We start from the raw sequence: 25,915 nt of genomic DNA, 5'->3' as shown, positions 1-25,915 counted from the left end.
GGACTGTGGTGGGGAGGTAAATGGTCAAGTCTGCTTTATTGGGCAATTTTTAGGAATGTGTGGTTCACCTACAAAAAAAGACCACATATAGGACACTAGTGCATCCTATTCTTGAGTACTGGTCGAGTATTTGGGATATGCATCAGGTCAGATTACAGGAAGACACTGAAGCAATTCAGAGGCAGGCTGCTAGATTTGTTACCTGTCAATTCGAACAACGTGCAAGTGTTGCAGCAATGCTTCAGGAATACAAATGGGAATCCCTGTATGGAAAGTGAAATTCCTATTGAGAAACACTGTTAAGCAAATTACAGAACTGGCAACTGAAGCTGACTGCAGAACAATCCTACTCCCGCCAACATCCACTTCACGTAAGGACCATAAAGATAAGAAACGAGAAATTAGGTTTCATATGGAGGCACACAGACAGTCATTTTTCCCTCATTCTATCTGCAAGTGGAACAGGAAAGGCTACTAGTGGTAGTACAGAGTACCCTCTGCCATGGATTGTATGGTGTCTTGCAGATTACGTATGTAGATGTAGTTGTAGAACTGGATACAAGAATCCCCAGATCCTTAAAATGATCACGCATGATGTGCAGTTACCTACTGTACCCAATATCCTTATTGCTCACTTCAGCTGAATACACACTTTACTTACTTTAGGTGCACTGCCACATAAGATAAATCCGTATGTCAAATGGAGTGAAACTATGCAACGTAAGACGGAACAATTTTCTTTAAGTCAATACAATGAGAGACACTTCTAAGGGCATAACACACTGAACTGAGATTCTTGATTAGTTAATCTATGCACTGACTCCATTTTAGCTTGTTAGCCAGCTGGACAAGGCGTTTGAAACAATATTATTCATTCTGAAGAACTTCTTCAGTTGAAACATGTGAGTAATATTAATATCTTCATCCTTATAATTACATTAAAATAATACAGTGCACATAAATTTAAGTGCAGATTGATTCAATTTATCTGCAAATGTCCAATTTAATTTCTCAATTCAATTTCTCCAAAGATGTATCATTTAGTTTGAAGTGGCTTTTTACTTTGCATAAATCTAACAATATTGGTTGATTATCAACACTGCACCTGTGTCAGCACAACTTTTTTTCACTACAAAATTGTGTGTCTCACCATCGTACTAAAGAGCTTGCAGCTGCTCTCCTACCAGATGGCTGACCATGCACGTATCTACCCCAGTCTTTCAGCAGAAAGTGTTCAACCGTGTCACATGTCCAGTTCCACACTGCCTAGGCTAATACAGCATTGGGGTACCCTGGCTCTAGTTGGAGTTGACCAGTGCCTGAGTACTGAAGCTGAAAACTCTCTATAAAGTGCCTTAAACACTGTAGGGACTGGCACTATGCAAGACCATAGTCTCTATTGATATGCAATGTTTTTTGGGAAAATGAGACATTGTCTTTCTCATGATGGCTGTGCACCAAGAACTACTACAATGAATGACCACAATGAGTTATTTAAGTGCTATTACTTACAGGCTCTTCTTTGATACATATTTCTCCAGACAGAGTGGCTCCTACATCTCCTCCTGTAGAATCCTGTAAGCAGAGAGCAAATCATCCACATCAGTGTGTGCGTGTGTGTGTGTGTGTGTGTGTCACATACACACACACTTTATATATATATATATTTAAATAAAAGCGCTGGCAGGTCGGTAGACACACAAACATACACACAAAATTCAAGCTTTCGCGACCAACGGTTGCCTCGTCAGGAAAGAGGGAAGGAGAAGGAAAGACAAAAGGATATCAACCGTGTCACATGTCCAGTTCCACACTGCCTAGGCTAATACAGCATTGGGGTACCCTGGCTCTAGTTGGAGTTGACCAGTGCCTGAGTACTGAAGCTGAAAACTCTCTATAAAGTGCCTTAAACACTGTAGGGACTGGCACTATGCAAATATATATATATATATATATATATATATATATATATATATATATATATATATATATATATAAAAAACAAAGATGATGTGACTTACCAAATGAAAGTGCTGGCAGGTCGACAGACACACAAACGAACACAAACATACACACAAAATTGTTGCCTCATCGAATGGGGAAACATTCCACGTAGGAAAAATATACCTAAAAACAAAGATGATGTGACTTACCAAATGAAAGTGCTAGCAGGTCGACAGACACACAAACGAACACAAACATACACACAAAATTCAAGCTTTCGCAACAAACTGTTGCCTCATCAGGAAAGAGGGAAGGAGAGGGAAAGACGAAAGGATGTGGGTTTTAAGGGAGAGGGTAAGGAGTCATTCCAGTCCCGGGAGCGGAAAGACTGGATGGATGGATATGTGTGTGTGAGCGAGTGTATACCCGTCCCTTTTTCCCCCTAAGGTAAGTCTTTCCGCTCCCGGGACTGGAATGACTCCTTACCCTCTCCCTTAAAACCCACATCCTTTCATCTTTCCCTCTCCTTCCCTCTTTCCTGATGAGGCAACTGTTTGTTGCGAAAGCTTGAATTTTATGTGTGTGTATGTGTTCGTTCACGTGGGAAAAATATATCTAAAAAGAAAGATGATGAGACTTACCAAACAAAAGCGCTGGCAGGTCGATAGACACACAAACATACACACAAAATTCAAGCTTTCGCAACCAACGGTTGCCTCATCAGGAAAGAGGGAAGGAGAGGGAAAGACAAAAGGATTTGGGTTTTAAGGGAGAGGGTAAGGAGTCATTCCAATCCCGGGAGCGGAAAGACTTACCTTAGGGGGAAAAAAGGACAGGTATACACTCGCACACACACACATATCCATCCGCATATACACAGACGCAAGCGGACATTTGTAAAGGCAAAGAGTTTGGGGCAAACTGAAGATCAGCATAAAATAAAACACTAGTACAACTAAACCAGCTTTTTTGCTGATAGGCTAATGGTATCGCAGACATATTAAATTAATCAGTACCTCTACTTCATACCAAGACAAACTAGGAAAAGGTGTATGACCCAGTAGCTCAATAGGTAAGTGTCAGACCACGAATGCAAAGGCCTCGGAAGTTCATTCCTGGCCAATCCTAGGATTTTTTCGCCTTCACTTACCACATTCATCGTCCCTTGAAATGATTTGTTAATGTGAAAATTGGCAATCTGGACCATGGTACAAGTAAAGTCTTTCTATAAGTGGCTGGGTCAGTTCAAAAATCAGAGGAATGCAAGGGCATACCACTTTCAGTAGGACCACAACTAGGAAAGCAAAGAATGTTCAAGTAAATCTTCTGGATGAGGACAGAGTTGCTGTCTCAAAACACAACTTTTTGGAATCAGTGACTGTCATGTATTTAAGGTTTTTGTGTAGTTCTGTTGTGGTTTTTCTAATGTATCATTCAAAGATTCAGTTCCACTTCTCACTAAGGCTTTCAGATGTGTCTCAGTGTGCCTGCAGATCAAAGCATTTTGTGTTTGATATCTAATTTGTTATAGGATTCTTTTCATCAATCAGTATGTCCCTTATTTCTATTTTTGATTTGTGAATTTGAAAAACCTACCTGTACAATGGCATTAAGCCCATTAGGACAACACAAAGTACTTAAGACTTGGGCATTTGCCTTTCTTTGAGTCCACATTTCTTTCCTTCTGTTTCTATGCAATTTCTTTCTCTCCTTCAGACTATGTTGTCCACGTTGTCTTCTTTGGTTTTTCTTCTTGATCACATCGCCGCCTGGGAATTTTGGTCCTGAAAATTTCTCAGTTTTGAACATCTTCTGTAGCAGTTATTGCCAATTTCAGACCAGGTTTCATCTCATCAATCAATTTCATTGTGTCCATTTTGAATTCACTTCTACTGGGGGAGGGGGGAGTGACTATATGTTTTGCAAATCTATCTGTGTTCATTCTTTTACATAGACTCTTACCTTCATTTTCATATGTCACTACAGGTATTTGCATATTGTCTGATTTCCCAACTGGTATTGTGCATATACAACTTTTGAGCCTAAAATTTTTCATACAATATTATATTCCTTTTTATCACTGTTTTCAATGTCTGTTTTCCTGGTTTTTGACCCATAGAGGCAATCTGGTTAAATTACTTTGTGGTAACATCAATTTTGGGTGCTTGGAGATACGTTTCTTGTTGTAATTATTTTGGGTAAGCCATCTTTTAGCATCTAATTTCATTTACCTTTGTTTCGATTCCACTTTCCTGAATGTTTACACCAAGATATTTAAATTGTGGAACTCGTTTCATTTTGCCATACTTTGTCTCTATGAAGTTTGGTGTTTGTTGCAGGTCATGTAGTCCGCCCAACTTTTCTGCAGTTCCTTTTAGGAGTTCAATCAGATATTGGGTGATGAAATGACATGAGTTAATATTAGTAAATCAGTTGCAAATGCTAGGCAATCTACAGATAATTTGCCTCTGCCTGAAATGATTGGCTGGCCAATTTTGAGGATTGATTTCTGTTTGCACCATTCTTGTATCACTTTCTCAAGAGCACAGTTAAAACGTAATGGAGACAGCCCATCTCCTCTTCTTACTCCCATTTTGATTGTGATAGGCTCTGAGAGTTCACCCTTGGACTTTGTCATTTTTATGACTGCAAGTGTTTTCATATCTAGACCTTGGTCTTTTAATACCTGGAAGAGTGATTCGTGACCAACTGAATCATACAGTTTTTTGAAATCAACGAATGTGCAGACTATACTCTGCTACAAATTCCCAGACACCTAAGGATAAGCTTTAAGTCCAAGATTTGCTCTAGCCTGGTCTGAATCTTGCACTGCATTCTTCAATTTTTTGTTCTTGTTTTCTGTACTCTTATCGACAGGATGCTGAGAAAGAATTTTGTATGCAACTGATTAGTGGGGTTCCCCTGTAGTTATATACATCTGTTCTGTCTCCCTTCTTGTGTAACAGATGAATTAATACATTTTTCCAATCTTCTGGAATATGTTCTGTCTGCAAAAGTCTTGCATGATTTTGGTGATTCCTTTTATGGTGTCTGAGCCCACTGATCTGAGGATTTCTGCTATGATTTCATCTTCCCTCAATGCTTTATTGTTTCTAAGTCTTTTGATGTGTCTAGTTATTTCTTCTTCATCTGTCATGATGAATTTCAATTAATGTCCTCAGGTTCTTGTGCTGGGAATCTTAGTATAGATTCTGGGCAGTACACTCATGCTCATAAATTAAGGATAATGCTGATACATCATGAAACAATGCTCTGGCAGGCAGTTTGCGGGTTTAAATCACCTAGGCATATGATCGTGCTGTGCATTTGACCTGCAGTCGTCACACGGTGGCGCTGGCAGCAGTCCACATACGCAGAGGTGTGTTGGTGCATGTCAGAGTACGGTGCAGCGAGTAAGTGTGCAGATGTTTTCAGACATGCTAATGGTGACTCAGAGAACACATATTGATGACATTATGGGGGGTAGAATAGTAAAGTGACTGGAGGCTGGTCAAACACAGCAGGTTGTAGCCAGGCCCTCCGTGTGCCACAAAGTGAGATCTCAAGATTATGGCAACAATTCCAGCAGACAGGAAACATGTCCAGGCACTACAGTACAGGACGTCCAAAGTGTACACCACCACAAGAAGACCGATATCTCACCATTAGTGCCTCCAGACAGCCACAGAGTACTGCAGGTAGCCTTGCTCGGGACCTTACCGCAGCCGCTGGAACAGTTGTCTCCAGACACACAGTCTACAGACAACTGAACAGACATGGTTTTTTTGCCCGGAGACCTGCAAGGTGCATTCCACTGGTCCCTGGTCACAGGAGCGCCCGTAAAGCCTGGTGTCAAGAACACAGTACATGGTGATTGGAACAGTGATCCCAGGTTATGTTCATGGATCAGTCCAGGTATAGTCTGAACAGTGATTCTCGCCAGGTTTTCTTCTGGCATGAACCAGGAACCAGATACCAACCCCTCAATGTCCTTGAAAGGGACCTGTATGGAGGTCGTGGTTTGATGGTGTGGAGTGGGATTATGACTGGTGCACGTACACCCCTGCATATCATTAACAGAAGAACTGTACCAGGTCAGGTGTATCGGGACATCATTTTGCACCAGTATGTCTGCCTTTTCAGCGGTGCATTGGATTCCACCTTCCTCCTGATGGATGATAACACATGGCCCCACTAGGCTGCCATTGTGGAGGAGTACCTTGAAATAGAAGATATCAGGTGAATGGAGTGGCCTGCCTGTTCTCCAGATCTAAACCCCATCTAGCATGTCTGGGATGCTCTCGGTCGACATATCGTTGCACGTCTTCACACCCCTCGGGCACTTCAGGAGCACCGACAGGCACTGATGCAAGAATGGGACACTATACCCCCAGCAGCTGCTCGACCACCTGATCCAGAGTATGCGAACCCTTTGTGCAGCCTGTGTACGTGTGCATGGTGATCATAACCCACATTGATGTCAGGGTACATGCGCAGGAAACAGTGGCATTTTTTAGCACATGGTTTCGGGATGGTTTTCTCAACTTATCACCAATACCGTGGACTTACATATCTGTGTCGTGTGTGTTCCCTATGTGCCTATGCTATTAGCGCCAGTTTTGTGTGGTGCCACATTGTGCAGCACCACATTCTGCAATTATCCTTAATTTATGAGCATGAGTGTAGTTCTTTGAAATATCTTGCATGTTCCTTGCTCTTTTCTTGACTATTTAGAACCAACTGTCCATATTCTTTCTTGGAGCACAGACTTTGTGGTTGATATCCTGTGACTTCATGTCCAAAGTTCTTATAGAAATTTGTGTTGTTTCTTTCAAAGTTTCTCTCTGTTTTGCAGAGTTCAACTAACCTCTATTCAATCTAGCTGGTTCATTTCTGTGCTGGGAAGTTTTCAACTGTTTTCCCGTACTTACCTTCTGTGCTTAGCTGTGCACTGATATAGTCTAGTAGGATTCTGACAGAATTCTTTGGAATTTTTTATATTATTTCTTTTAGTGTATGTCCTGATTTCTCCACCTTTTCACAGTTGGTTTAATTTTCAACATTGACTGGCATGTTGTTTTATTTACAAACTTCAGGCTGACCACAATTAGTCTGTTGTTTACAGTCACAACTGTTATGGAGGTGAATTTGTCTCTCTCTTGACAGCAAAAGTGACCCATAAAAGTGGTGTCTATTTTACTTTTGAAAATTCTAAAAATCCACTGCATTTTTGTCAGCTGGTGTCGTTTCTTGGAGTGCCAGTATTTGTATTTTTTCTTGTTTAGGGTTTGCTTTAGTTCTTGAAACTTTCTCACTCATAATGAACTACATATATTTAGTGTGTTGCAAAAGGTTTTGGTGTTTGGATGAAGATGGTCGGAGAACTCCGTTTGTGTGTCAATGCAGAGGCCCCAGAATTTGATCATCTGATTATACTATTCTTGACAGCAGTTGATTGATTATCACCTGGTGTAAGGAGTTGTTTCCTACCATGCCTCATGGTACTTGACTATCTCAAGTGTTGGACCAAAACACAGTTTTTAGGACTGAGGTGTTAATTCCAGAACAAGAACTCCAGTCACACCACTGGTGATCAGATACTGATCACTTTACCATTTGCTTCAAGTCAGATGCAGAGTGGATTTCACAGCACATCTCTTCTGCCAACTCTGACACACTGACGGCCTTCATCGCCCCTTCCGTGCCACCCAACATCCCACACTGCAGACTAGTTCACTTCTCATCTCCTCTTACAAGGCAGCAAGCTAAGCTTCCTTGTTTTATCATCTAGATCACTGGGTACTGACTCACCCCGCCATGACAAAGCCTGGTCCCAACCTGTATCTTTATTATTTTTATTATTATTATTGTTATTATTATTATTGTTATTATTATTATCACCACCATCATCTTCATCATCATATGCATCAGTTACAACATAATCAGTATAAATTTACCCTTATGGTACACATATCTACTGCAGTGGACTGCTACTACTGTCACTTGTTTGGAGTTTCCAATTGGTGCTGAGGCTGCAAATGCAAGCAGTTCACTTCATTGGACACTCCCTACTGATGCTCTGCCCTCATGCATTTGCAGCTCCAGGACTGACTGAAAATGCCAAAGAAATGACCATTAACAGCTGGGGTGGGGTGGGTGTGTTGGTTTAATGATTAAAAGGACCAAACTAAAAAGTCATCAGCCCTCCTACCTGGAACAGCCAAGTTGACAAAACCACACCCCAAAGAAGGGCCTAGTGCACGAAACCCAAGGAAAGAAAACCCCAAGGATTACCAAAGTCCTACCAAAACTCAACAAAGTCTACAGAAAGGAACAAGAAAGATGAAAAGAGGGGGGGGGGAGGAAGAAATGTGGGTCAGGTGCCCTGTCTATGGTACAGCCGGAGGCCACCAAAGGCAGAAAGTGCAATGGGGGACATACTCCACCCTCTTACAAGAGGCACCCCACCCAACAATACCTAGAAAAGATTAGTAACATGGACAGGGTGAGAAAAGCACAGGACAACAGAGGAAGAACACCAAGACAAACAGAACATGTGTGAAGGGGGAAGAAGAGCAAAAGAGCGCGTAGGGCGACGGCTGGGGCTGACCACCAAGCAGACGGTTGCTGCCTGTCCAAGACACAGGGGGGCAACAAGGTGTCCTGCAACCCCTTGGAGACAGTGGTAAAAACCCTCTTCGTGAATAAACTGTAAAATCAGGTCATCTGCTGAGCACCATGGGTAGCAACTCAGACTCTGAGTCTTTTTCTGCCGCAAGACAGCTAGCTCAGGACAGCCCAGCAAGGACAGATCCTCGTCTGGAGGAGATGACCAGGCACCAAGCTGTTTTAAGGCCAACAGGCAGCGAAAAGATGGAAGCCATTTGTAGTGCTGGAGGGCATGGCAGCGGCCTGTAAGAGCCTCAGCAGTTTCAGGGGTCCATCAAGGGGCAGTCTTCCATCATGGAGGAATTGCTGAAGCAGCTGCCAAAAGGATGGCATTGGTCAAATTCCTTGTAGACTCATCAATGCTGTCATGTGGTGAAGTTGTTGGGATGGCAGCTGAGGAAAAAACATCCCAATCCACATTAGTTAAGGTCCACCTGGGAAGGCATCCAGGCAAGTGATGCTGGACAAAAGACAAGCTGATTGATGGCACACAAATCATCATGCCAAATTTAAAAGAATGCAAAACCCTCAACATCGTCAAAGTCTTACAGAAGCTCGAAATGCAGTGTGAATGTCAAAGTGATACGCTTTTAATATTTTCCACAATGAAACTGTCTCGAAATCTGGCAGAAAATCCTACGGGATTTTGATCATATGTAAAGCAGACCAGTAGAAAGACACAATCAATACCTTTACTGTGCAATAACAATAAGGAGAGTTATACTTCGAAATTCCTTTGCAAAGAAGACAAAGTAAAAATACTATAATTCGAATGAAGAACAATTACCAACCTGAGTAACTTCGAAGTAGATATCCCCATTGTAGCAAAGCAGCTTAAATCACTTAATAAAGGCATGGCCATTGGTCCTGATTGTATACCAGTCAGGTTCCTCTCAGAGCAGGCTGATACAATAGCTCCATATTTAGCAATCATACACAACCAATCACTCGTTGAAAAATCCGTAGGTAAAGACAGCAAACTTGTACATATCACACCAATACCCAAGAAAGGAAATAAGATTCATCTGCTGAATTACACACCCATATCGCAAATGTTAATTTGCAGTAAGATTTTGAACAAACATTGTGCCTGAATATTATGAGTTATCTCAAAGAAAATGATTTATTGACAAACCGCCAACACAGATTTAAAAAATACTGTTATTGTGAAACAGAATTAGCTCTTCATTCTCATGAAGTAATCAGTGCTACTAACAGAGAATGTCAAATTTATATCATATTTTTAAATTTCCAGATGGCTTTTGACACTGTATCTCACAAGCAATTCTAATCAAATTGTGTGTCTTAGATGCGAGAGAATTAGAGAATTCTTGTCAGAAAGGTAACAGTTCACAGTAACTAATGTAAAATCATTGAATAAAATAGAAGTAATACCTGGCATTGCCCAAGAAAGTAACAGGCCATCTGCTGTTTCTGATCTACACAAAATGATTTAAGAGAGAATCTGAGTAGCACTCTCGCACAGTTTTCAGACAATGCTGTCATTTACATCTTATAAAGTCATCAGATGATCAAAACGAATTGCAAAATAATTGACAGAAGATACTGTATGGTATGAAATTTGACAACTGATTCTAAATCATGAAAAGTGTGAAGTCATCCACATGAGTACCAAAAGAAATTTGCTAAATTTCAGTTACATGGTATATCACACAAATCTAAAGGCTACAAATTCAACAAAATATCTAGGGATTGCAATTACAAATAATTTAATTTGGAACAATCACATAGACAATGTTGTGGGTAAAGCAAGGAAATCACGGAAAACCTAAATCTGGATGGTTGGACGTGGGTTTGAACTGTCATCCTCCTCAATGGGAGTTCAGCATGCTAACCACTGTGCCATCTTCTTCAGTGATGCAGATGTAGAGCTCCCCACTGGACAGAAGGGAGGAATCCAGGGTTACAGATGGAAAGATTAATGGCCAAGAAAGTGGTGTGTGCCATACTAAAGTGTGTGGGGGCTCCAGCGTTGAGGAGGCAAAGATCTAGAGCTGTCAGTGGTCACAGTACTAACTCACAGAAGGTTACGAGCATTGAAATCACCAAGGAGAAGGAAGGGGGGAGGGGGCTGTCTAAAGAGAGAAGCAGGAAGCATAGGGGGCTGTCTGGGGAGAGATAGCATACCATTAACAGAGAGTCTAAATGGATGCAAATGGCCACTGCTTCCAGTGCAATATGAACAGAAACCAAGAAGCTAACAATGTCTATGTGTTTCAATGTAAAGACACCATCAGAGGCTTGCAAAGGGTTGACCCACTTCCCAGCATAAGGCTTGGAAACCATGAAGAGACGGCAAATGAGTATCCATAAAACGAGATTTTTGCAATCAGGGTGTATACGTGGAAAAGAATAAAAAATTTCTGGGTTTTTACTGGTTTTACTGGTTAAAAACACACTTTTTCTGTGTTAAGTGACAGTACATTTTCCCTTGAAACTGTAAAACTTACCAATCCTTTGAATGTTTATGGTTTTATACACGGGTGTAGAATCTCCCGGCACTTAGGAAATGAAACTCAGGGGAAAAAAATACATATTGGAAAGATCTCCAATATGCAGCAACACATTCGCTGCATATTTTCATATTACAAAAGTATAAATTCGAATTTCACCAAACACCATATGTTACTTTCTGAAGTATTGAAATCGAGATTGTGATTCGCTTTTATAAGCCAGTCATATCTCATGCCACGTGATCTCGCCAGCCGATGACAGCGGATATTCAGAGCATAGGACACATGATGTAGTCAGCCAATAGCAACATCACTGTTATGTAGCGTGAGTACACAAAGCAGGAAAAGTTAATGGTTTAAATTAATATACATAGTGTTTCTACAAGAAAATCAAAGCTTTCACATATAATGTTGGTCTCTAAGGTTAATAAGCTGCAAGAGAAGCTAAGCTTTCACATATAATGTTGAACTTCTTTGCGCGTTACACTTCAACATATCTCACACAAATGTATCAGTAACAGTTTGAATAATGACATAAATGTCTAATCTTCTGGGCTCGAAATTCTTCTAAATGGCTCGTCATCAAAGAGTTGATTTTTAAATGAGAGTCAAATGCTCTGTGATTTAAGAAATTCATCGTACATTCTTGCACATAGTTCAATTTCCATAAAAATAAATTTACTTTGAAAGTAATGCTTTTCAAACCACCATTCACAATATTTTCCCGCAACCTGTTAGAAATAGGTTCCTTTCAGCAGCTGCCAGAGAGTGCCAGATAACAGGCATCACCGCGTTTGCGCAGCTACGATGGTGTAGGCTGCCCGTATGTTCGTACATGAAAAACAATAAAAGATCTTACACTGTGTCATAAAAGAAACAAGACATCAGAGGATACTCCAAGACTCCAAAAAATAAAAACAGGGATGCGTTTCAAAATCATATGAATAATCGACAGACCAACATGCGCTGGATACTAGGCACTTTTTTCCTCAAGAATAAGAATTTGGTGACCCCTCTCTCGGGAACAGATACCCCAGTTTGCCCCACGTGAATCTGGCAGCTTGCGCATGCCAGTAAAATTTTTCTGGGTAGCATCTTGCTGCTCGCTGCTACTGCTTATACAGCTAACAGCCACACTTCTGTATCCAGAAGTGGGAGAAGGTACTACACATGCGTGACTCAACTGCGCATGCGCATGAGCCCACTCATAACTGCTCACACAAATATAATATAAACAGTTGTGACGTCATGGTCATCGGAGGCAATTTGTTGTTATGAAGCATTGCATAGTCTTGCTAAAGCCTTTGAAACATTTTGCTGCTCCCACATGCTTGTATGATCAGTGTGTTTTTGTTGTATATGGAGTATTTCCTTTACAACTTAAGTTTTATTTTCATTGTTTGTCTCTCGTTCATGTTTTATTGCTGCAGTATTATTCTGTAGTAGCAGGATACAGTAACATCCTTTGTTAGAGTATTGTTTCTTACCAGTCAAAACTACAAAAATCAGTCAAAACAACAAAAATTTAACTGAAAACTAACACAAAAAATTCCTGGAAATCTAAAAAATTTCCGGGTTTTTCCCGGTTTTCTCCGGGATGAAAAAATTCCCGGGTTTCTCCCGGATAATATACACCCTGTGCAATACAACACAAACTACAGAGTAGAGAGAAAGAAGAGCCTACAATTTCAGAAGGTGACAATAATAACCACAACAGTTCCACTGATGGATAGTAGTACAAGAGGCCGGATAGACATCAGGCAGGGCAGAATCGGTCACTGTGCCAAGTCAGTGTCTCTCACTGGTCAGTATGAAGTGACATCCATGAACATAAGGTTGGACCCTGAATGAGAGGGAGGATGCTACACCACCTGGGATGCTTTATCCCGAGATGTACGCATCTTCGTCTTCCCCTTCAGAAGGTGAGAGATAGCGTGGTCAGGAAGAGAGCAAGTTGCAGCAATAACGGGACTCACAAGGGAACAAGTGGCCTTGAAGTTCACAAACTTGAAATAACAGGCTCTTTGTCCCGGAGACACCAGGAAGGGGAAAAAGGGGGGGGGGGGGGGGAGGTGGTTAAAGAGAATCCCATCTTTGTCAGGTACCAGAGAAGAGGGTTTTTGTATCCAACAAAGGAAGAGGAGTGGTCCACGAGATTGGGGGGAGGGGGCTATGGGAACCACCCAGGAGAAGGAAAGGGAAGGAGAACAAGACAAAGGTAAGAAGGAAGGAGGAGGGGGAGGAAAGAATACAACACAAGCAAAGGTAGATGTTAAAGATACTAGGTGGAGATGGTCGAATTTCTATCGGGACTCCAGATTAAGATAGATGGTCGAGAGTTCTGAATTCCTGAATCTTCCTTTCCTTTTTATACATTGGGCAATCTGGCGGGCGAGGAGAATTTGGGCCAGAACAGCTCACACACTGGGGTGGTGGAGTGCAAGGACTCCCCACATGGAGAGGGTGGCCCCAGTCACAACAAACAGGGTTCACCTCACATTGCGAAGACGTGAATAAAACAAAGACATTGGAAACAGAGAATACAGGACTTCACATCATAACAGTAATAGTTCTTGCAGTTATCTGTCCTTGCTATCTTCGGAATTGTGTTGTTTGTTGTTGTGGTCTTCAATCCTGAGACTGGTTTGATGCAGCTCTCCATGCTACTCTATCCTGTGCAAGCCTCTTCATCTCCCAGTACCTACTGCAGCCTACATCCTTCTGAATCTGCTTAGTGTATTCATCTCTTGGTCTCCCTCTACGATTTTGACTTTTTCCAGAAGGGCGTCCCCTCAAAAGCCAGGATGAAAGCACCAGTATCAGTACGATTGTCCTTAGGACCTCTCTGGAATCGCCAGATGAAATGAAAGTGGCACAATGTCAGATAGGTACTGAGTTCCTCGTTAGATTGAAGGAGGAGGTCCCTATGGAGGAAAATACCTTGGGTCACATTAAAGGATAGGTGAGGAGTAATGCTCACTCATAAGCACAAAGGGAAGCTGCTGACTGACTAGTAGAAGAGGTTCTAATTGGTAGGGAACCAAAATGCATAAGTGACTCAGCTTCACCAAATTTATCTTTGATATGTTCAAGAAAAAAGAGTGATATGGTAGAGGCAAACGTCTTTCTTTCTGTCCAGGAAAAAACCAAGTAAGGGAAAAAGCTTTCACCCCAAGCCAACGAGCTCGCCCCCTCCCAGCGGCTGGCCATAGTAAGGAAGACCGAAGAAGAAAAAGTAGAAGCACAGAGAGAACAGTGTCTGTCTGAAGCAACAGTCGCGGAAGTGTGGCCAGTAGTACGCAGTTTTGCATGCGCAGAGCACTTGCCCTAGTACAACCCACCCTGTTCAGGGGCTCACCCTGTGGGTACCTCCCAGCTGTGGCAAGGGCCCCTGGCATCGCGGTTGTTGCCAGGATTTCCAATGGCCCAAAATCATGACCAACTACTCCCAGGCATACATGAGGTGGTGGCAGCTCAGGTACCACAACTCCGATCCCTATGTTGTCAGAGTGCTGAGCCAGACGGGTACATAAAAGTCCTACCACACGGACTGGCTACAAGTGCTCGTGACCTAGAGAGCGAGGGGGGTGGCACCTACAGGAGGGGTGAGGGAAGGAGAGGGGGAGAGGAACCAATCCCAGAGAGGCTGCAGAGGTAGTTATAAATGGTTCAAATGGCTCTGAGCACTATGGGACTTAACGTCTGAGGTCATCAGTCCCCTGGACCTTAGAACTACTTAACCTAACTAACCTAAGGACATCACACACATCCATGCCCGAGGTAGGACTCAAACCTGTGACCGTAGCAGTCGCGCGGTTCCGGACTGAAGCGCCTAGAAACGCTCGGCCACCACGGCTGGCAGAGCTAGTTCTTCCCTAATTGGTTCACACTACGGGAATAATTTAGAACGAGAGGTCAACCCCCAATGGGAACCAGAAAAAAAGGGGGATAAGCAGGCCGGGGTGGGAGGAGGAGGAGCAACTAGAATGGGTAGGAGTGGTTATGGGGAAGGCAATGTAGCCTGGGAGAGAAGAAAGCTGCAATAGGTCAGGGCCTGTGCACATCACAAACATAACCACAAAAGGGCTGTGGGCCCCTGGGGTGGGGAAGGGGGCGGGTGGGACGCAACAAGGGCCCTGTCATCTTGGAACACAGTATCACCATTGGGCATTAAACATTGTACATGGGATGTACTTGACCAATCAGAATGGTCACATAATCATTCGCAGTAATGTGCCCTTGAAGAGTAACCATGGGGCCAATGGAATACCACAATATGACTGCCCAAATCATCTTTGAGCATCCAATATGTTTCGTTCTTGGCAGGTAAGTTCAGTCAAAGTTGGAAACAGTGCTAATCAAGACTCATCCAGCCAAATGACATTCTGCCATTGCTCCATAGCCCAGGATTTATGGCTCTGGCACCAATTTCCTGCAGCTGGTTTTGGAATTCCAGTTCACCTTGCAATTCCAAGCTTATCGAGCACCCTTCATGTTTTGATGCTGATAAGGTTCACAAATGTGGCATTCAGTTCTGCAGTGACTTTTGTAGTTGTTGTCCTCGTATTTTCATTACAATCCTCTTCAATGAGTATCCATCATGATCATGGTCACTCAATACACACTTTTGTCCACATTGTGACTTAGTGGATTACATTTTTCTGCTTTCCCTGCATGCAGCATAATTCATCAATATGTTGCCTCTTGAAACAACTAACACTTTGGCTACCTTGATTACAGAAGCAGACACCATATGAGCACCAATAATTTGTCCATGTTTTCATTCACTTAGCACTGACATAATGCACTCACAACTATGCAGATCAATGTTTTGACTACGACTGACACTGAGAATGTATTAAGGATATTGGCCAGGTGCCACCTGTGATCAAATACATCAGCGCAACATGCAGTCAGGGCTACCATCTGCACTTATGTTCAGGCATATGTTTCTCCAGTAGTTTCCATATTTTTGGCAAACTCCTGTAGTTGCATTGAAATGAACTTAACTTTCTTTAGATGAGCTGTGTGGAAGCAAAATGATGTGTAACATTCTGATGCAGAGCATACCAACACCATGCTCCAGGGAGGACTTATGTTTTTGCTCCCCATGTTTTACCTGCCAGCTTTCCCACGAGGTGCTCTCATGTTTGTAATTTCTTGGCTGTGTTGGAAAGGTAATTATAAATGTCAGCATTCTGTCAAGGTGATGCCAAGGTATTCTGGTTTATTGTATTTGACTATGCCAAGAGGGCAGACCATGGACTGATGTCTGCTGATGCTAGACACGTAGTTTCTTCATTTTTGTCTTTACTGAACAAATATTAAAATAGACATTGAAAATTCTACAATTCTTAAGTTTTGCATCACATGTAATAGTCTTTCATTTTATAGCTAGAATTCTACTTCATATTTAAATGTTTTACATCACATTTAATCTTTTAATTTTCATGGCTAACTGTTAAATTGATGTAGTGCACTTGGAACTGATGAACTGTGTTTAACTATACACTTAAACAATTTGAGGAATACACAATAATGAAATTTGTTTCCTTCTGAGATTAATTGGAAAGATGAAAAGGACACACTTCTGTTTTAGAAACATTACATCTATGTCACCATGTCTTAAAACAGTTGTATAGTTTATTGACACTCTTGGGTAGCTATTCTTCGTGTTAAGAAAGATATTGAGTCTGATGTGAAATAGGAAGGTCATCTGCATATGGGAATTATCAGCTGACCAAGTTCGTCAGATCAGCTGCATAGAGACTGAGCAACACAGGAGCTGGAATGGAGCCCTGAGCCAAGCCATCATGCATATCTGCAACCTGTTGTTCTTTCCACTTTGGTGTACTTGAAACCACTGATTGCCCAGAATGTTGCTTAGGATATTTCGTAAGAGTTTTACATGGTGGTGTTTTCAGAAATGTCAGTATTAGATCCTTGTGCCACACAGTATCAAAAGCTGGTGACAGATCAACAAAATCTACCCTATACTTGAGTTTTTTCTGGTAGACATTTTTTGTACATGCTGTCAAGGAGAGCACTTACCCACAGTAGCTTCTAAGAGGTCTAAATCCAGCTTGTTCAAATGATCAGAGAATTAATTTGGTCTTGTATTTGGTTTAACATTATTATTTCCAGTAGGTTGTAAGAATAGATAAGTAGAGATACTGTGTGAAAATCCTCTGCAGCTGTTCCTTCTGTTCCTCTCTTAAATTTTTCTAGTAATGTTCCTGTGCAGAGAATTTCACGAAAAACGTGAACTAGCCATTTTTGCGTTGTAGCTCCACTGTGCATAAGAAATTCAGGGTAGAGCACATCTGAACTTGCAGTTTTTCTACATTTTGAATGCACCTCCATGTCTGTTGATTACTGCTGTCACTCTCTGCATGAATATTTGGATATTTCCAATTAGGGGTACTCTAGCATATGGTGTTTCAGATGCAATCCCAAAATCAAACACTAAATATACACCAACATAGTATGTACAATACTTCTCAGAGACAATTTGAAAACATGCTCAGAATTTGCCAACCTGTATAATGTTTTTTGTTAGTCTAGCAGATTGCAGGCAGGCATTATCATGGAAGAGCATCACTTCACACAGCCTTCCTGGTCATTGTTCTTGAAATGCATCTGCAAGACATCTCAGTTGTTGACAATAAATGTCAGTAACGATGGTTACACCTGAGGAAAGCAATTCCTAGTACACCACACCATCACTGTTCCCCCTATGCATAACCTTATCTTTTGTGGATGTGTGCAGGTTTTTGTACAGGAAGTTATCACTTTGTTTGGGCTCAAACACTGCTTTCTTTTCTTTACATTAGCATAAAGACACTGGTTCTCAGCACCAGTAACAATACAGGATAGGAGTGGTCCGTGCTGTTCACGAGCCAATTGATTATGAGCAAGCAGGGATGCACATATGGTCACCCCTGATTTTTGTGATTTTGGCTTAGAGCATGCAGTACCTATACACTCAATTTCTGAACCTTCCTCAGTGCATATAAATGTTGCACAGTGCTGCAATGATCACCATTATCACAGTTCATAGCATCTGCCAGTTGTCAAGTACACTGATGTGGATCATCATGGATTACAGTGTTTACACAATCTTCATCGAATCCCCAAAGGTCTTCCTGAATGTCACTAATGTCAAAACAATCCTCCTTAAAATGAGAAAACCATTTTCTTGCTGTGCTCCATCCAGTAGTATTATCCCCACACATGGCACAAATGTTTCTGAATGCCTCCACTGTGGTCACCAGTCTACGGAAATCAGTCAGAAGAATATATCAGAAATTTTCTTATTTCTCAACCTGGCACCATTTTCTAGTGTCCACAGCTCCACGCACTGTTTCCAAATGACAACATTTAAACTCAAACAGCAACAGTGAACTGCACATAAAAAATGACAACTGATAAGCTTATAGCCTCCAAAATACCAATATCAACATGCAAAACAAAAATCCTATGAACTTATGCACAAATCTAATACTTGCCAGCAATTGTCTCCCCTTAATTTATTAACAGTGTCATCTGAGATATACTGTTGTGTGGCCTGAGGTAGAAGCTACACTGGGGTTATAGGCTAATGAAGCCAATGGATGTGAATATGAAATCTTGTTTGTTGTCACAGACTCATCTGCAACATGGTCTGAAGTCTATGTTAGATTGATAGGTGATAAATTTACTTGCTATGAGCAGTGTGAAGCAGCTGAAAATATGAATTTCTATAATTGTGCCTTTAAAGATTATTAATGGCGTGTGCTGTGTTAACTCATTTCCTATATGTTCATGCCTATTTACCACAGCAAAGAATTTATTTTCCTTGACAGTGTAGTTTGCTTACATCTTAACCTATAGTAATTCTAGGCTGTCATCACACTAGAAATTAATATTTCCTTCCCCCACAACTAAAAGAAACTCAGATCATTAGGACATCACTACCTGCTCTACTCTGCTACCTCATGTCTCACTGTCATTCATGACTGACATTGCCAATGTATGCTTCAAAGAAATTGTGTAGATGGATTTTGATAAAATTTTAACATTTTTTTTAAATAATCATATGTACCAATAGTGTGAAAAGGTACTCACAGTGTGGAATGTTTTCCATATGTCAATTTGAATGCTAAAATGATTAATACAAATTTGTCCACATTCCTGATAAAAATAAAGAAACCTACATCAAACCCTTTCATTTATTCATTGTGTCCTGTAGATCCTATCAAGAATAACTTTCAGGGATGTGGAATGAAGTCAAGCTATACATTAACAGCAAACTATCAATACACTGTTTCATATTAGTCATGTTTATGACAGATAAATTTAATCAAGTAAATTCAAAAGAAGTCAATACTTTGAAAAAAGCTACTAACTCCTCATTTCCACTAAACAACTGCTGTTTATATGCTATTATTAGATTAATGTTTATTTGATAACAACTTTATTTTTCAAGGAAAATATTCATCCACATCACTAAATACTGATGCTTATTCACAGTACATCAGTACTTGCGATGCAGTTTCATGATCAACATGCCTACGGTACTTGCCATATAGGTAAATCCCAGAGTCTAAATACTCAGATAATTTGTAGAAACAACAGCTAATCAGATGTATATTTTTAATTTTCTTTTCAGTTAGTATGGATTCCCAATTTAAGGTATCATGATAGTAAAAATTTTATCGAATATCTTCCCATCACAGTACATAACTCCTATCTGAACCCTAGAATAGGAAGCAAAGTGTACACAAAAATTATTTCTATGTCTTGTATTGTGAATATGTAAATCACTGATCACTGCAAACTAACTTTTTTATCAGCAATAAAAACATTAAGGAGTAAATGTATAGTGAAATGCGTGTACAAATGCTAAGATCTTAAGAGAGGCTCCTGTAATATGTACAGCTATCTATTGCTCACTTCTACTGAATTAACACTATTTACTTTAGATTCTCTGCCTCAGTAGTGTTGTGACGAAATAAGAACCTTTCATTCTTACGAATTGTTATAATACACTGTTAATGTTTTGACACTTTTTGAAGTACTCTCACATTTATTTTGTAGTGATATTCTTCCAGCTGGCAATTTACTATTAACAGTCTTTTACAAAGTCAATACTGTAGATAATTTCTGCCGTATTTGTGGTGAAGTGAAATTTGCTTCAAGGAAGTTTTCAATTATGTCTTCTATGAAAAAGGCACATTTCTTATATTTTTGGTTGCAAGGTAAGGTCTATGACAAAGTGCACAGCACAAACATGTTACACTATACGTCTCATCAATTAAATAATGTGGATGAACAGAAAAGGATGTCATTTGCCATTTGGACTGTCAATGATGACTGTTACTGCCTCATAGTTTCTTTAGAAAGAAATGAGTTCGCATGATGAAAAAACAAAAAGCTGTATACCTCAATATAATTCTGTAGTAAAGTTCTGATAGAATGTAAATACTTTTGCATTAAAGGTGACTAAATAGCAAGTGTTGTCATTAACAATGCACATATAAAGAAAGAAAGATCTTGCTAGCTTCCAGTGTAATCGTTTCTCGAGCTAGAGCCCACACACACACACACACACACACACACACACACACACACACACAAGAAAAATGTGAAAAATGTGCATGTGCCTGTGCCCCCACGTGCCGCCAGCTGGGCGCACAATACTGCGTTTTGGCACTGTGGTGCAGTTTGTGTCAGGTATGGCGGGTAAAGGGAGAGGGAAGCGAGAGCCAAGGAGAGGGCTGGATTGAATGGCTAGTGGCTCGGCTGGAGGCAGCCACTATGCCAGCTCAGAATGAGGGAGGGAGGGAGGGATGGCAGGAGCATCAGCTAGACACGAGATGCACTATTGTCAGAGCCAGTGGGGAGTGGGACATGCTGAAGATTATGTTAGGACATAAATTTGGGAGGGAGTGAGAGGACAGAGGAAGGGGAAACTTTTGGGTGGAGGATGTGGGTTATCAGAGACAGAGGTCAGAATGATTATGGAGTTAAGGCTGTGTTGCAAGGATCACTCCTGCAATCATGCTGGCCTCAATCTCTGGCAACCTATGTCCCCACACCCTCAACCCAAAAGTTTCCCTTTCCTCTGTCCTGTCACCACCTCCCAATTTCACTCCCCTAACATCATTACAAGTGGGCACACCAGTTGCCCCTCACCTCCCAAACCTCTCAACCACCCTATCCATCCCAACACAATACCACCCAAGGCCCACCACCTGAAAGAATGCAGCATTGTGCATCTAGCTGGCATTAAATAGGGGCATAGGCATATGTATGGCCTGTATATGCATGTGTGTGAGTGCATGTGAGTGTTTTGTCTGTATTTGAACTGTAGATCAAAACCACATTATACTGAAATGTAGCAATTTTTTTTCTTTGAGTGTGTGCCTGTAGACAGTTCAACAATTATTCTTTTCATTGTGTGGTTTCCTTTAATCCCAAAGTGTTTACATCATAATATAAGCTCATTAATTCACGATGTACCTCATTACAAAGATTCCTGTGAGCTATAATGAATCCTTAAATTTAGATGAACGTAACTTCTCTATAAGCATATATCCCTCTTGTCACAAGTGGAGACCAATTAGCTCACCACAGGCTTTGAATTTTCTAAAAATATGGCAGAACTTCTGGCATGACTTTTGAAACAATGAAAGTATCAACTCGACTCCAACAGGGTATACACATTTCGCAATGAACTGCAGAATTAGATCAGTTCTTTAAAATGGAAAGTGAGTTCACTTACTGCAAATGCACAGATGATGAATGCACAGTCCTGATCAATGCTTTGAAAAAAAACATTAAAGCAGTACTTTTACACAATTGTCACCAGGTTCCTTCTGTTCCTGCAGTGTATGCAACAAATACAAAACAAACAAACATAATCGAAATATGAGACATACTGATAGAAGCAGACTATGCAAAACAGTGGTAAGAAAAAAGGAAGAAAGATTATGGTTTACTGCCCCATGGGCAATGATATCAGTAAGTTGGATCAGAAGTTTTGGAGGGTTTCAAAGTTACTGTCATATTATTAGTCCCGCAATATGGTTACAGCAAGCACTATGTGAATGGGCTAAATGTGCTATTTGCAAACACTCGAAAGTTCCCGGAAGAGGCAATCATCAACTCGTTGGATAAAAAAAATGTTGTTACTGAACTACTGGCGGAAGCACGTTTTGCTTACAATATTACTGGTACGTATAATGGAACTTAAGAACAATTCTGTAAAAACTTCAATTGTCAATGGCTCTACTTTCTCCAGCAAACGTCAAGCGACCCTCCCCCCCCCCCCCCCTCCAATCTGTTTCGGGAAAGTGTAACACAAGTGTGTTTATTGTTTGAATCCACACCGCGTAAGATCTAGATTTAGTAGTACGTCATACAAAGAAAAACGTTGTATTAGGCATTGTATGGACGGATGGTGGGGAAAGGAATATTACAACACCTGCGAAGATTGGCTGACACAGAACATGCCGAAAACTCAAATTCAGCAATGAAGTTAGTTAACATACGATTTATTCAACATTTATTATCGTATACTCACCATCTTTTTATCTTCCGAAACAAGAGCGACTACAGCAGACGCCCTGTATCGCAACTTTATGTTTAGCCGTAATGTACGATGGCATTGCCAACCGACTACAGTAAGCAGAACTGTGCCATTCGAGTGTTAATCGGAATTTAATGATATTTAGAGAAAAACATATGCAGATCATACGGGATTGCTCTACTGCGTTTTATGACTAACGGCGATTTTAACGACAAAGATGGCGATATGGTTTCGTAATAACAACTACTAATAATAATTATTGTATGATGGTAGCCCTGTGGGAAAAATCGATGAAAAACAAAAGCACGCCGATGGGCGTCTATATTTGAGGCAGGGGGGCGCAGAAAGCTATGCGCAGAAAGCAACGTGTTTTCTCAGCTGTGCGCATGACGTCACGCGGGAAGCAGCTTTGCCAAACAGTACCCAGTTCGAATTGTGTGTGATTGTTTTTCTTGTGTTGTTTTGTGTTTGAAGGGGTATTTTGATTGAGTTCTTTCTTCTGAGGTACTCAGTCAACAGCGGAAGCATTCAGGAGTGTTAACGGTTTTTGCTGTAATTGATATTTGATTCGGAACTGAAATAGTTAGCGATAGTGGACAGCGGGATCAAAAAATGGCTCTGAGCACTATGGGACTTAACATCTGAGGTCATCAGTCCCCTAGTACTTATAACTACTTAAATCCAACTAACCTAAGGACATCACACACATCCATGCCCGAGGCAGGATTCGAACCTGCGACCGCAGCGGTCTCGCGGTTCCAAACTGACGCGCCTAGAACCGCACAGCGGGATCAACATTGTGTTCGCCAGCTCTATAATTTATGGTTCGTCCTGTGAAATTCTTATTGGAGAATCTACAAGTGAGTGAGAAAATTACGTTTTACAATGCCAGGCTGTGCTGTTACGGGCTGTTTTTCCTACAACCGGAGCACAAAGGGAACTGACGTAATGTATCACAGTTTCCCGCCTAATGAAACATTACAAAAACTATGGTTGTCGAAATGTTGTAGGAAAGGCAGTGTAAATGTTGCGCATGCACGAATATGTTCTCGCCATTTCGCAGAAACAGATTACTTAAGGGATTTACAGTCTGAATTGCTTAATTTGCCCCGAAAAAGAATGCTCAAGCCAGATGCAGTTTCTTGGTGCAATTTGCCGTGCAGTAGTGCGACTGTCAATGTGTCACCCGCAACAGAAGACAGAACCAAACGGTATAAGAAACGAGAACTACGTAAGAGATCTCTGGAAAAGCTGTCACCAAATAAGAAACATCATAATAAGAGCACATTTACAGATCACACTTTTTTTTTTTCAGACACAGATAAAGTTACTTTGATGAATATTATAGCGGCTTTAGAAAGAAGGAATGCTGTTCTTACAAACAAGTGTATGCAACTTCGAGCTCTTAAGTAAATTCATTTCAATGCGATTAAATGAATAGTTTCTGATTTATTTGAGCCGAGGTTTCGAATTTCAAGTGTGTGTCAGTGTGGTCGTGATCTGATATTTTACCGATGTGTGAGGCATAAGCTGCGAAAGAATATAACTCATCAGTTTTAACTGTAATATTTTAGCAGCAGAAAAGCAGTTTAGACATCTCAGTTCTGGTATAAACAAAATCTTCCGCCAAAAACTTGACGTAAACGCGCATGCCGTGTCGTCTGCTTGTGAGCGCTTGCTTCCACGCTGACGTTACTAGGCCAGCCAATGGTAGAGCAGAGCGCTTACTGCCCAACCTTATTATTTAGTAACCTTGATTTGAAGTAGTTTGTAAACACAATCAAGTCCTATAGGAAAGGAAACAAGTAGCAGTGTGCGATTATTGAGTTTCTCCCGGCGTATTTGATAATCAAAATATCCACGGGTGTGCTGCCGGTCTATAGTGTCCAACGGGCACAATATTTCGGCGATCATACATGTCGCCCTCATCAGGTGAACTGACGGACTGAGCTCCTGTGAACGTGCCGGCACGGAGATCCGTACGCTATGGCTGCTCAGAGGGAACTGGGTTCGGTCGCGGCGGCGGCAGATTTAAATACCCTCCGCCCGCGGCGCGCTCCTTCCGCCGTCCGCGCCCCACGCCACGGTCGCGCGGTGGAACAGATTGCGACGGCGTCTGAGATGACGTCGGTGTGATGGCTCTGTCCGCCGTGGTCGTCACAACTATACATTTGCTCGATTTACTCTTGATTAACCCAATCGCTGGTTCCCAAGCCTTGCTAAGATTATAGCCACAGTCACGGTTTATGAGGTCGTCATTGGTGCGAATTTCGATGGCCTCTCTAACAACGCTGTCCCAGTATCTCGACGTCTGTACCAGAATCCTCGTGCGGTCATACTCCATGGCATGATTTTCCGACAAACAATGTTCGGCGACCGCCGACTTGCTCGGATACATCAGTCGAGTGTGCCTCTGGTGTTCACGGCATCGATCCTCGACGGTACGCATCGTCTGACCAATATACGACTTGCCACATTGACACGGAATCTGGTACACGCCGGCCTTCCTCAAACCGAGGTCATCTTTGGCGCTCCCCACCAGTGCACGAGTTTTATTTGGAGGACAAAACACAGTTCCGACCTGGTGTTTCTTCAGAATGCGGGTGATTTTCCCCGAGAGTGCACCTGTGTATGGAATAAATGCAGTGCCTACCTCCTCCCTCGTGACTTCATCCATCTCAACAGGTTGTGCTGCAGTGGTTGGGCGGAGAGCACGTTGAATCTGCCACTCTGAGTACCCATTTTTTCGAAATACAGTTCTCAGGTGTTCCAATTCCTGGGGTAGACTCTCTGCGTCAGAGATAGTGCGCGCCCTATGTACTAGAGTTTTAAGTACCCCGTTCCTCTGTGAAGGGCGGTGGCAGCTGTCTGCGTGCAAATATAGCTGAGGAAATACGTCGTGAAACTTGTCGTGCGTTGACGAAATCCAAGCCGATGAAGTCAAATATCAGCAGTAAAGAGAGGGCGGCCATTCGTGATCTGAGGGAGCGCTCTGAAATTGTTGTCTTACCGGCTGACAAAGGCAATGCTACAGTTGTTGTCTCCCACAAGGACTACACTGATAAGATGCAGAGCCTGCTAAATGACGATTCCTACCGGAAGATCAGCGTTGACCCTACAAAGAAGGTGGAGAACAAGAAGAGGGCGCTTCTCAAGGACGCAGATTTACCGGAGGGTGACGCTAAGAAATTGTTACCCCAAGGTCCGGTACCGCCTAGACTATATGGACTCCCTAAGGTTCACAAAGAGGGGGTCC

General features: G+C 41.7%; 1 protein-coding gene across 3 annotated transcripts in view; it reads right to left on the bottom strand.

Moving 5' to 3' along the window:
• Positions 1 to 22,874, bottom strand: part of LOC126100728 (uncharacterized) — an 82,452-nt gene extending 59,578 nt beyond the window's left edge. The window contains exons 1-2 of one of the 3 annotated variants that reach the window (XM_049911349.1): positions 22,654 to 22,874; positions 1,513 to 1,575 (exon numbers count right to left, since the gene is read on the bottom strand). In XM_049911349.1, the coding sequence (XP_049767306.1) occupies positions 1,513 to 1,575; positions 22,654 to 22,656 (66 nt within the window). In that variant the 5' untranslated portion in view covers positions 22,657 to 22,874. The remainder of the gene's footprint in view (positions 1 to 1,512; positions 1,576 to 22,653) is intronic. The other 2 variants (XM_049911348.1, XM_049911347.1) reach the window with 2 other exon arrangements.
• Between the last annotated feature and the right edge of the window lie 3,041 nt (positions 22,875 to 25,915).

Source organism: Schistocerca cancellata, chromosome 9, assembly GCF_023864275.1.
Source record: "Schistocerca cancellata isolate TAMUIC-IGC-003103 chromosome 9, iqSchCanc2.1, whole genome shotgun sequence".
NCBI lineage: Eukaryota > Metazoa > Arthropoda > Insecta > Orthoptera > Acrididae > Schistocerca > Schistocerca cancellata.
Note: the sequence above shows the minus strand (reverse complement) of the source record. Positions and strands in the feature narration are given on the sequence as shown.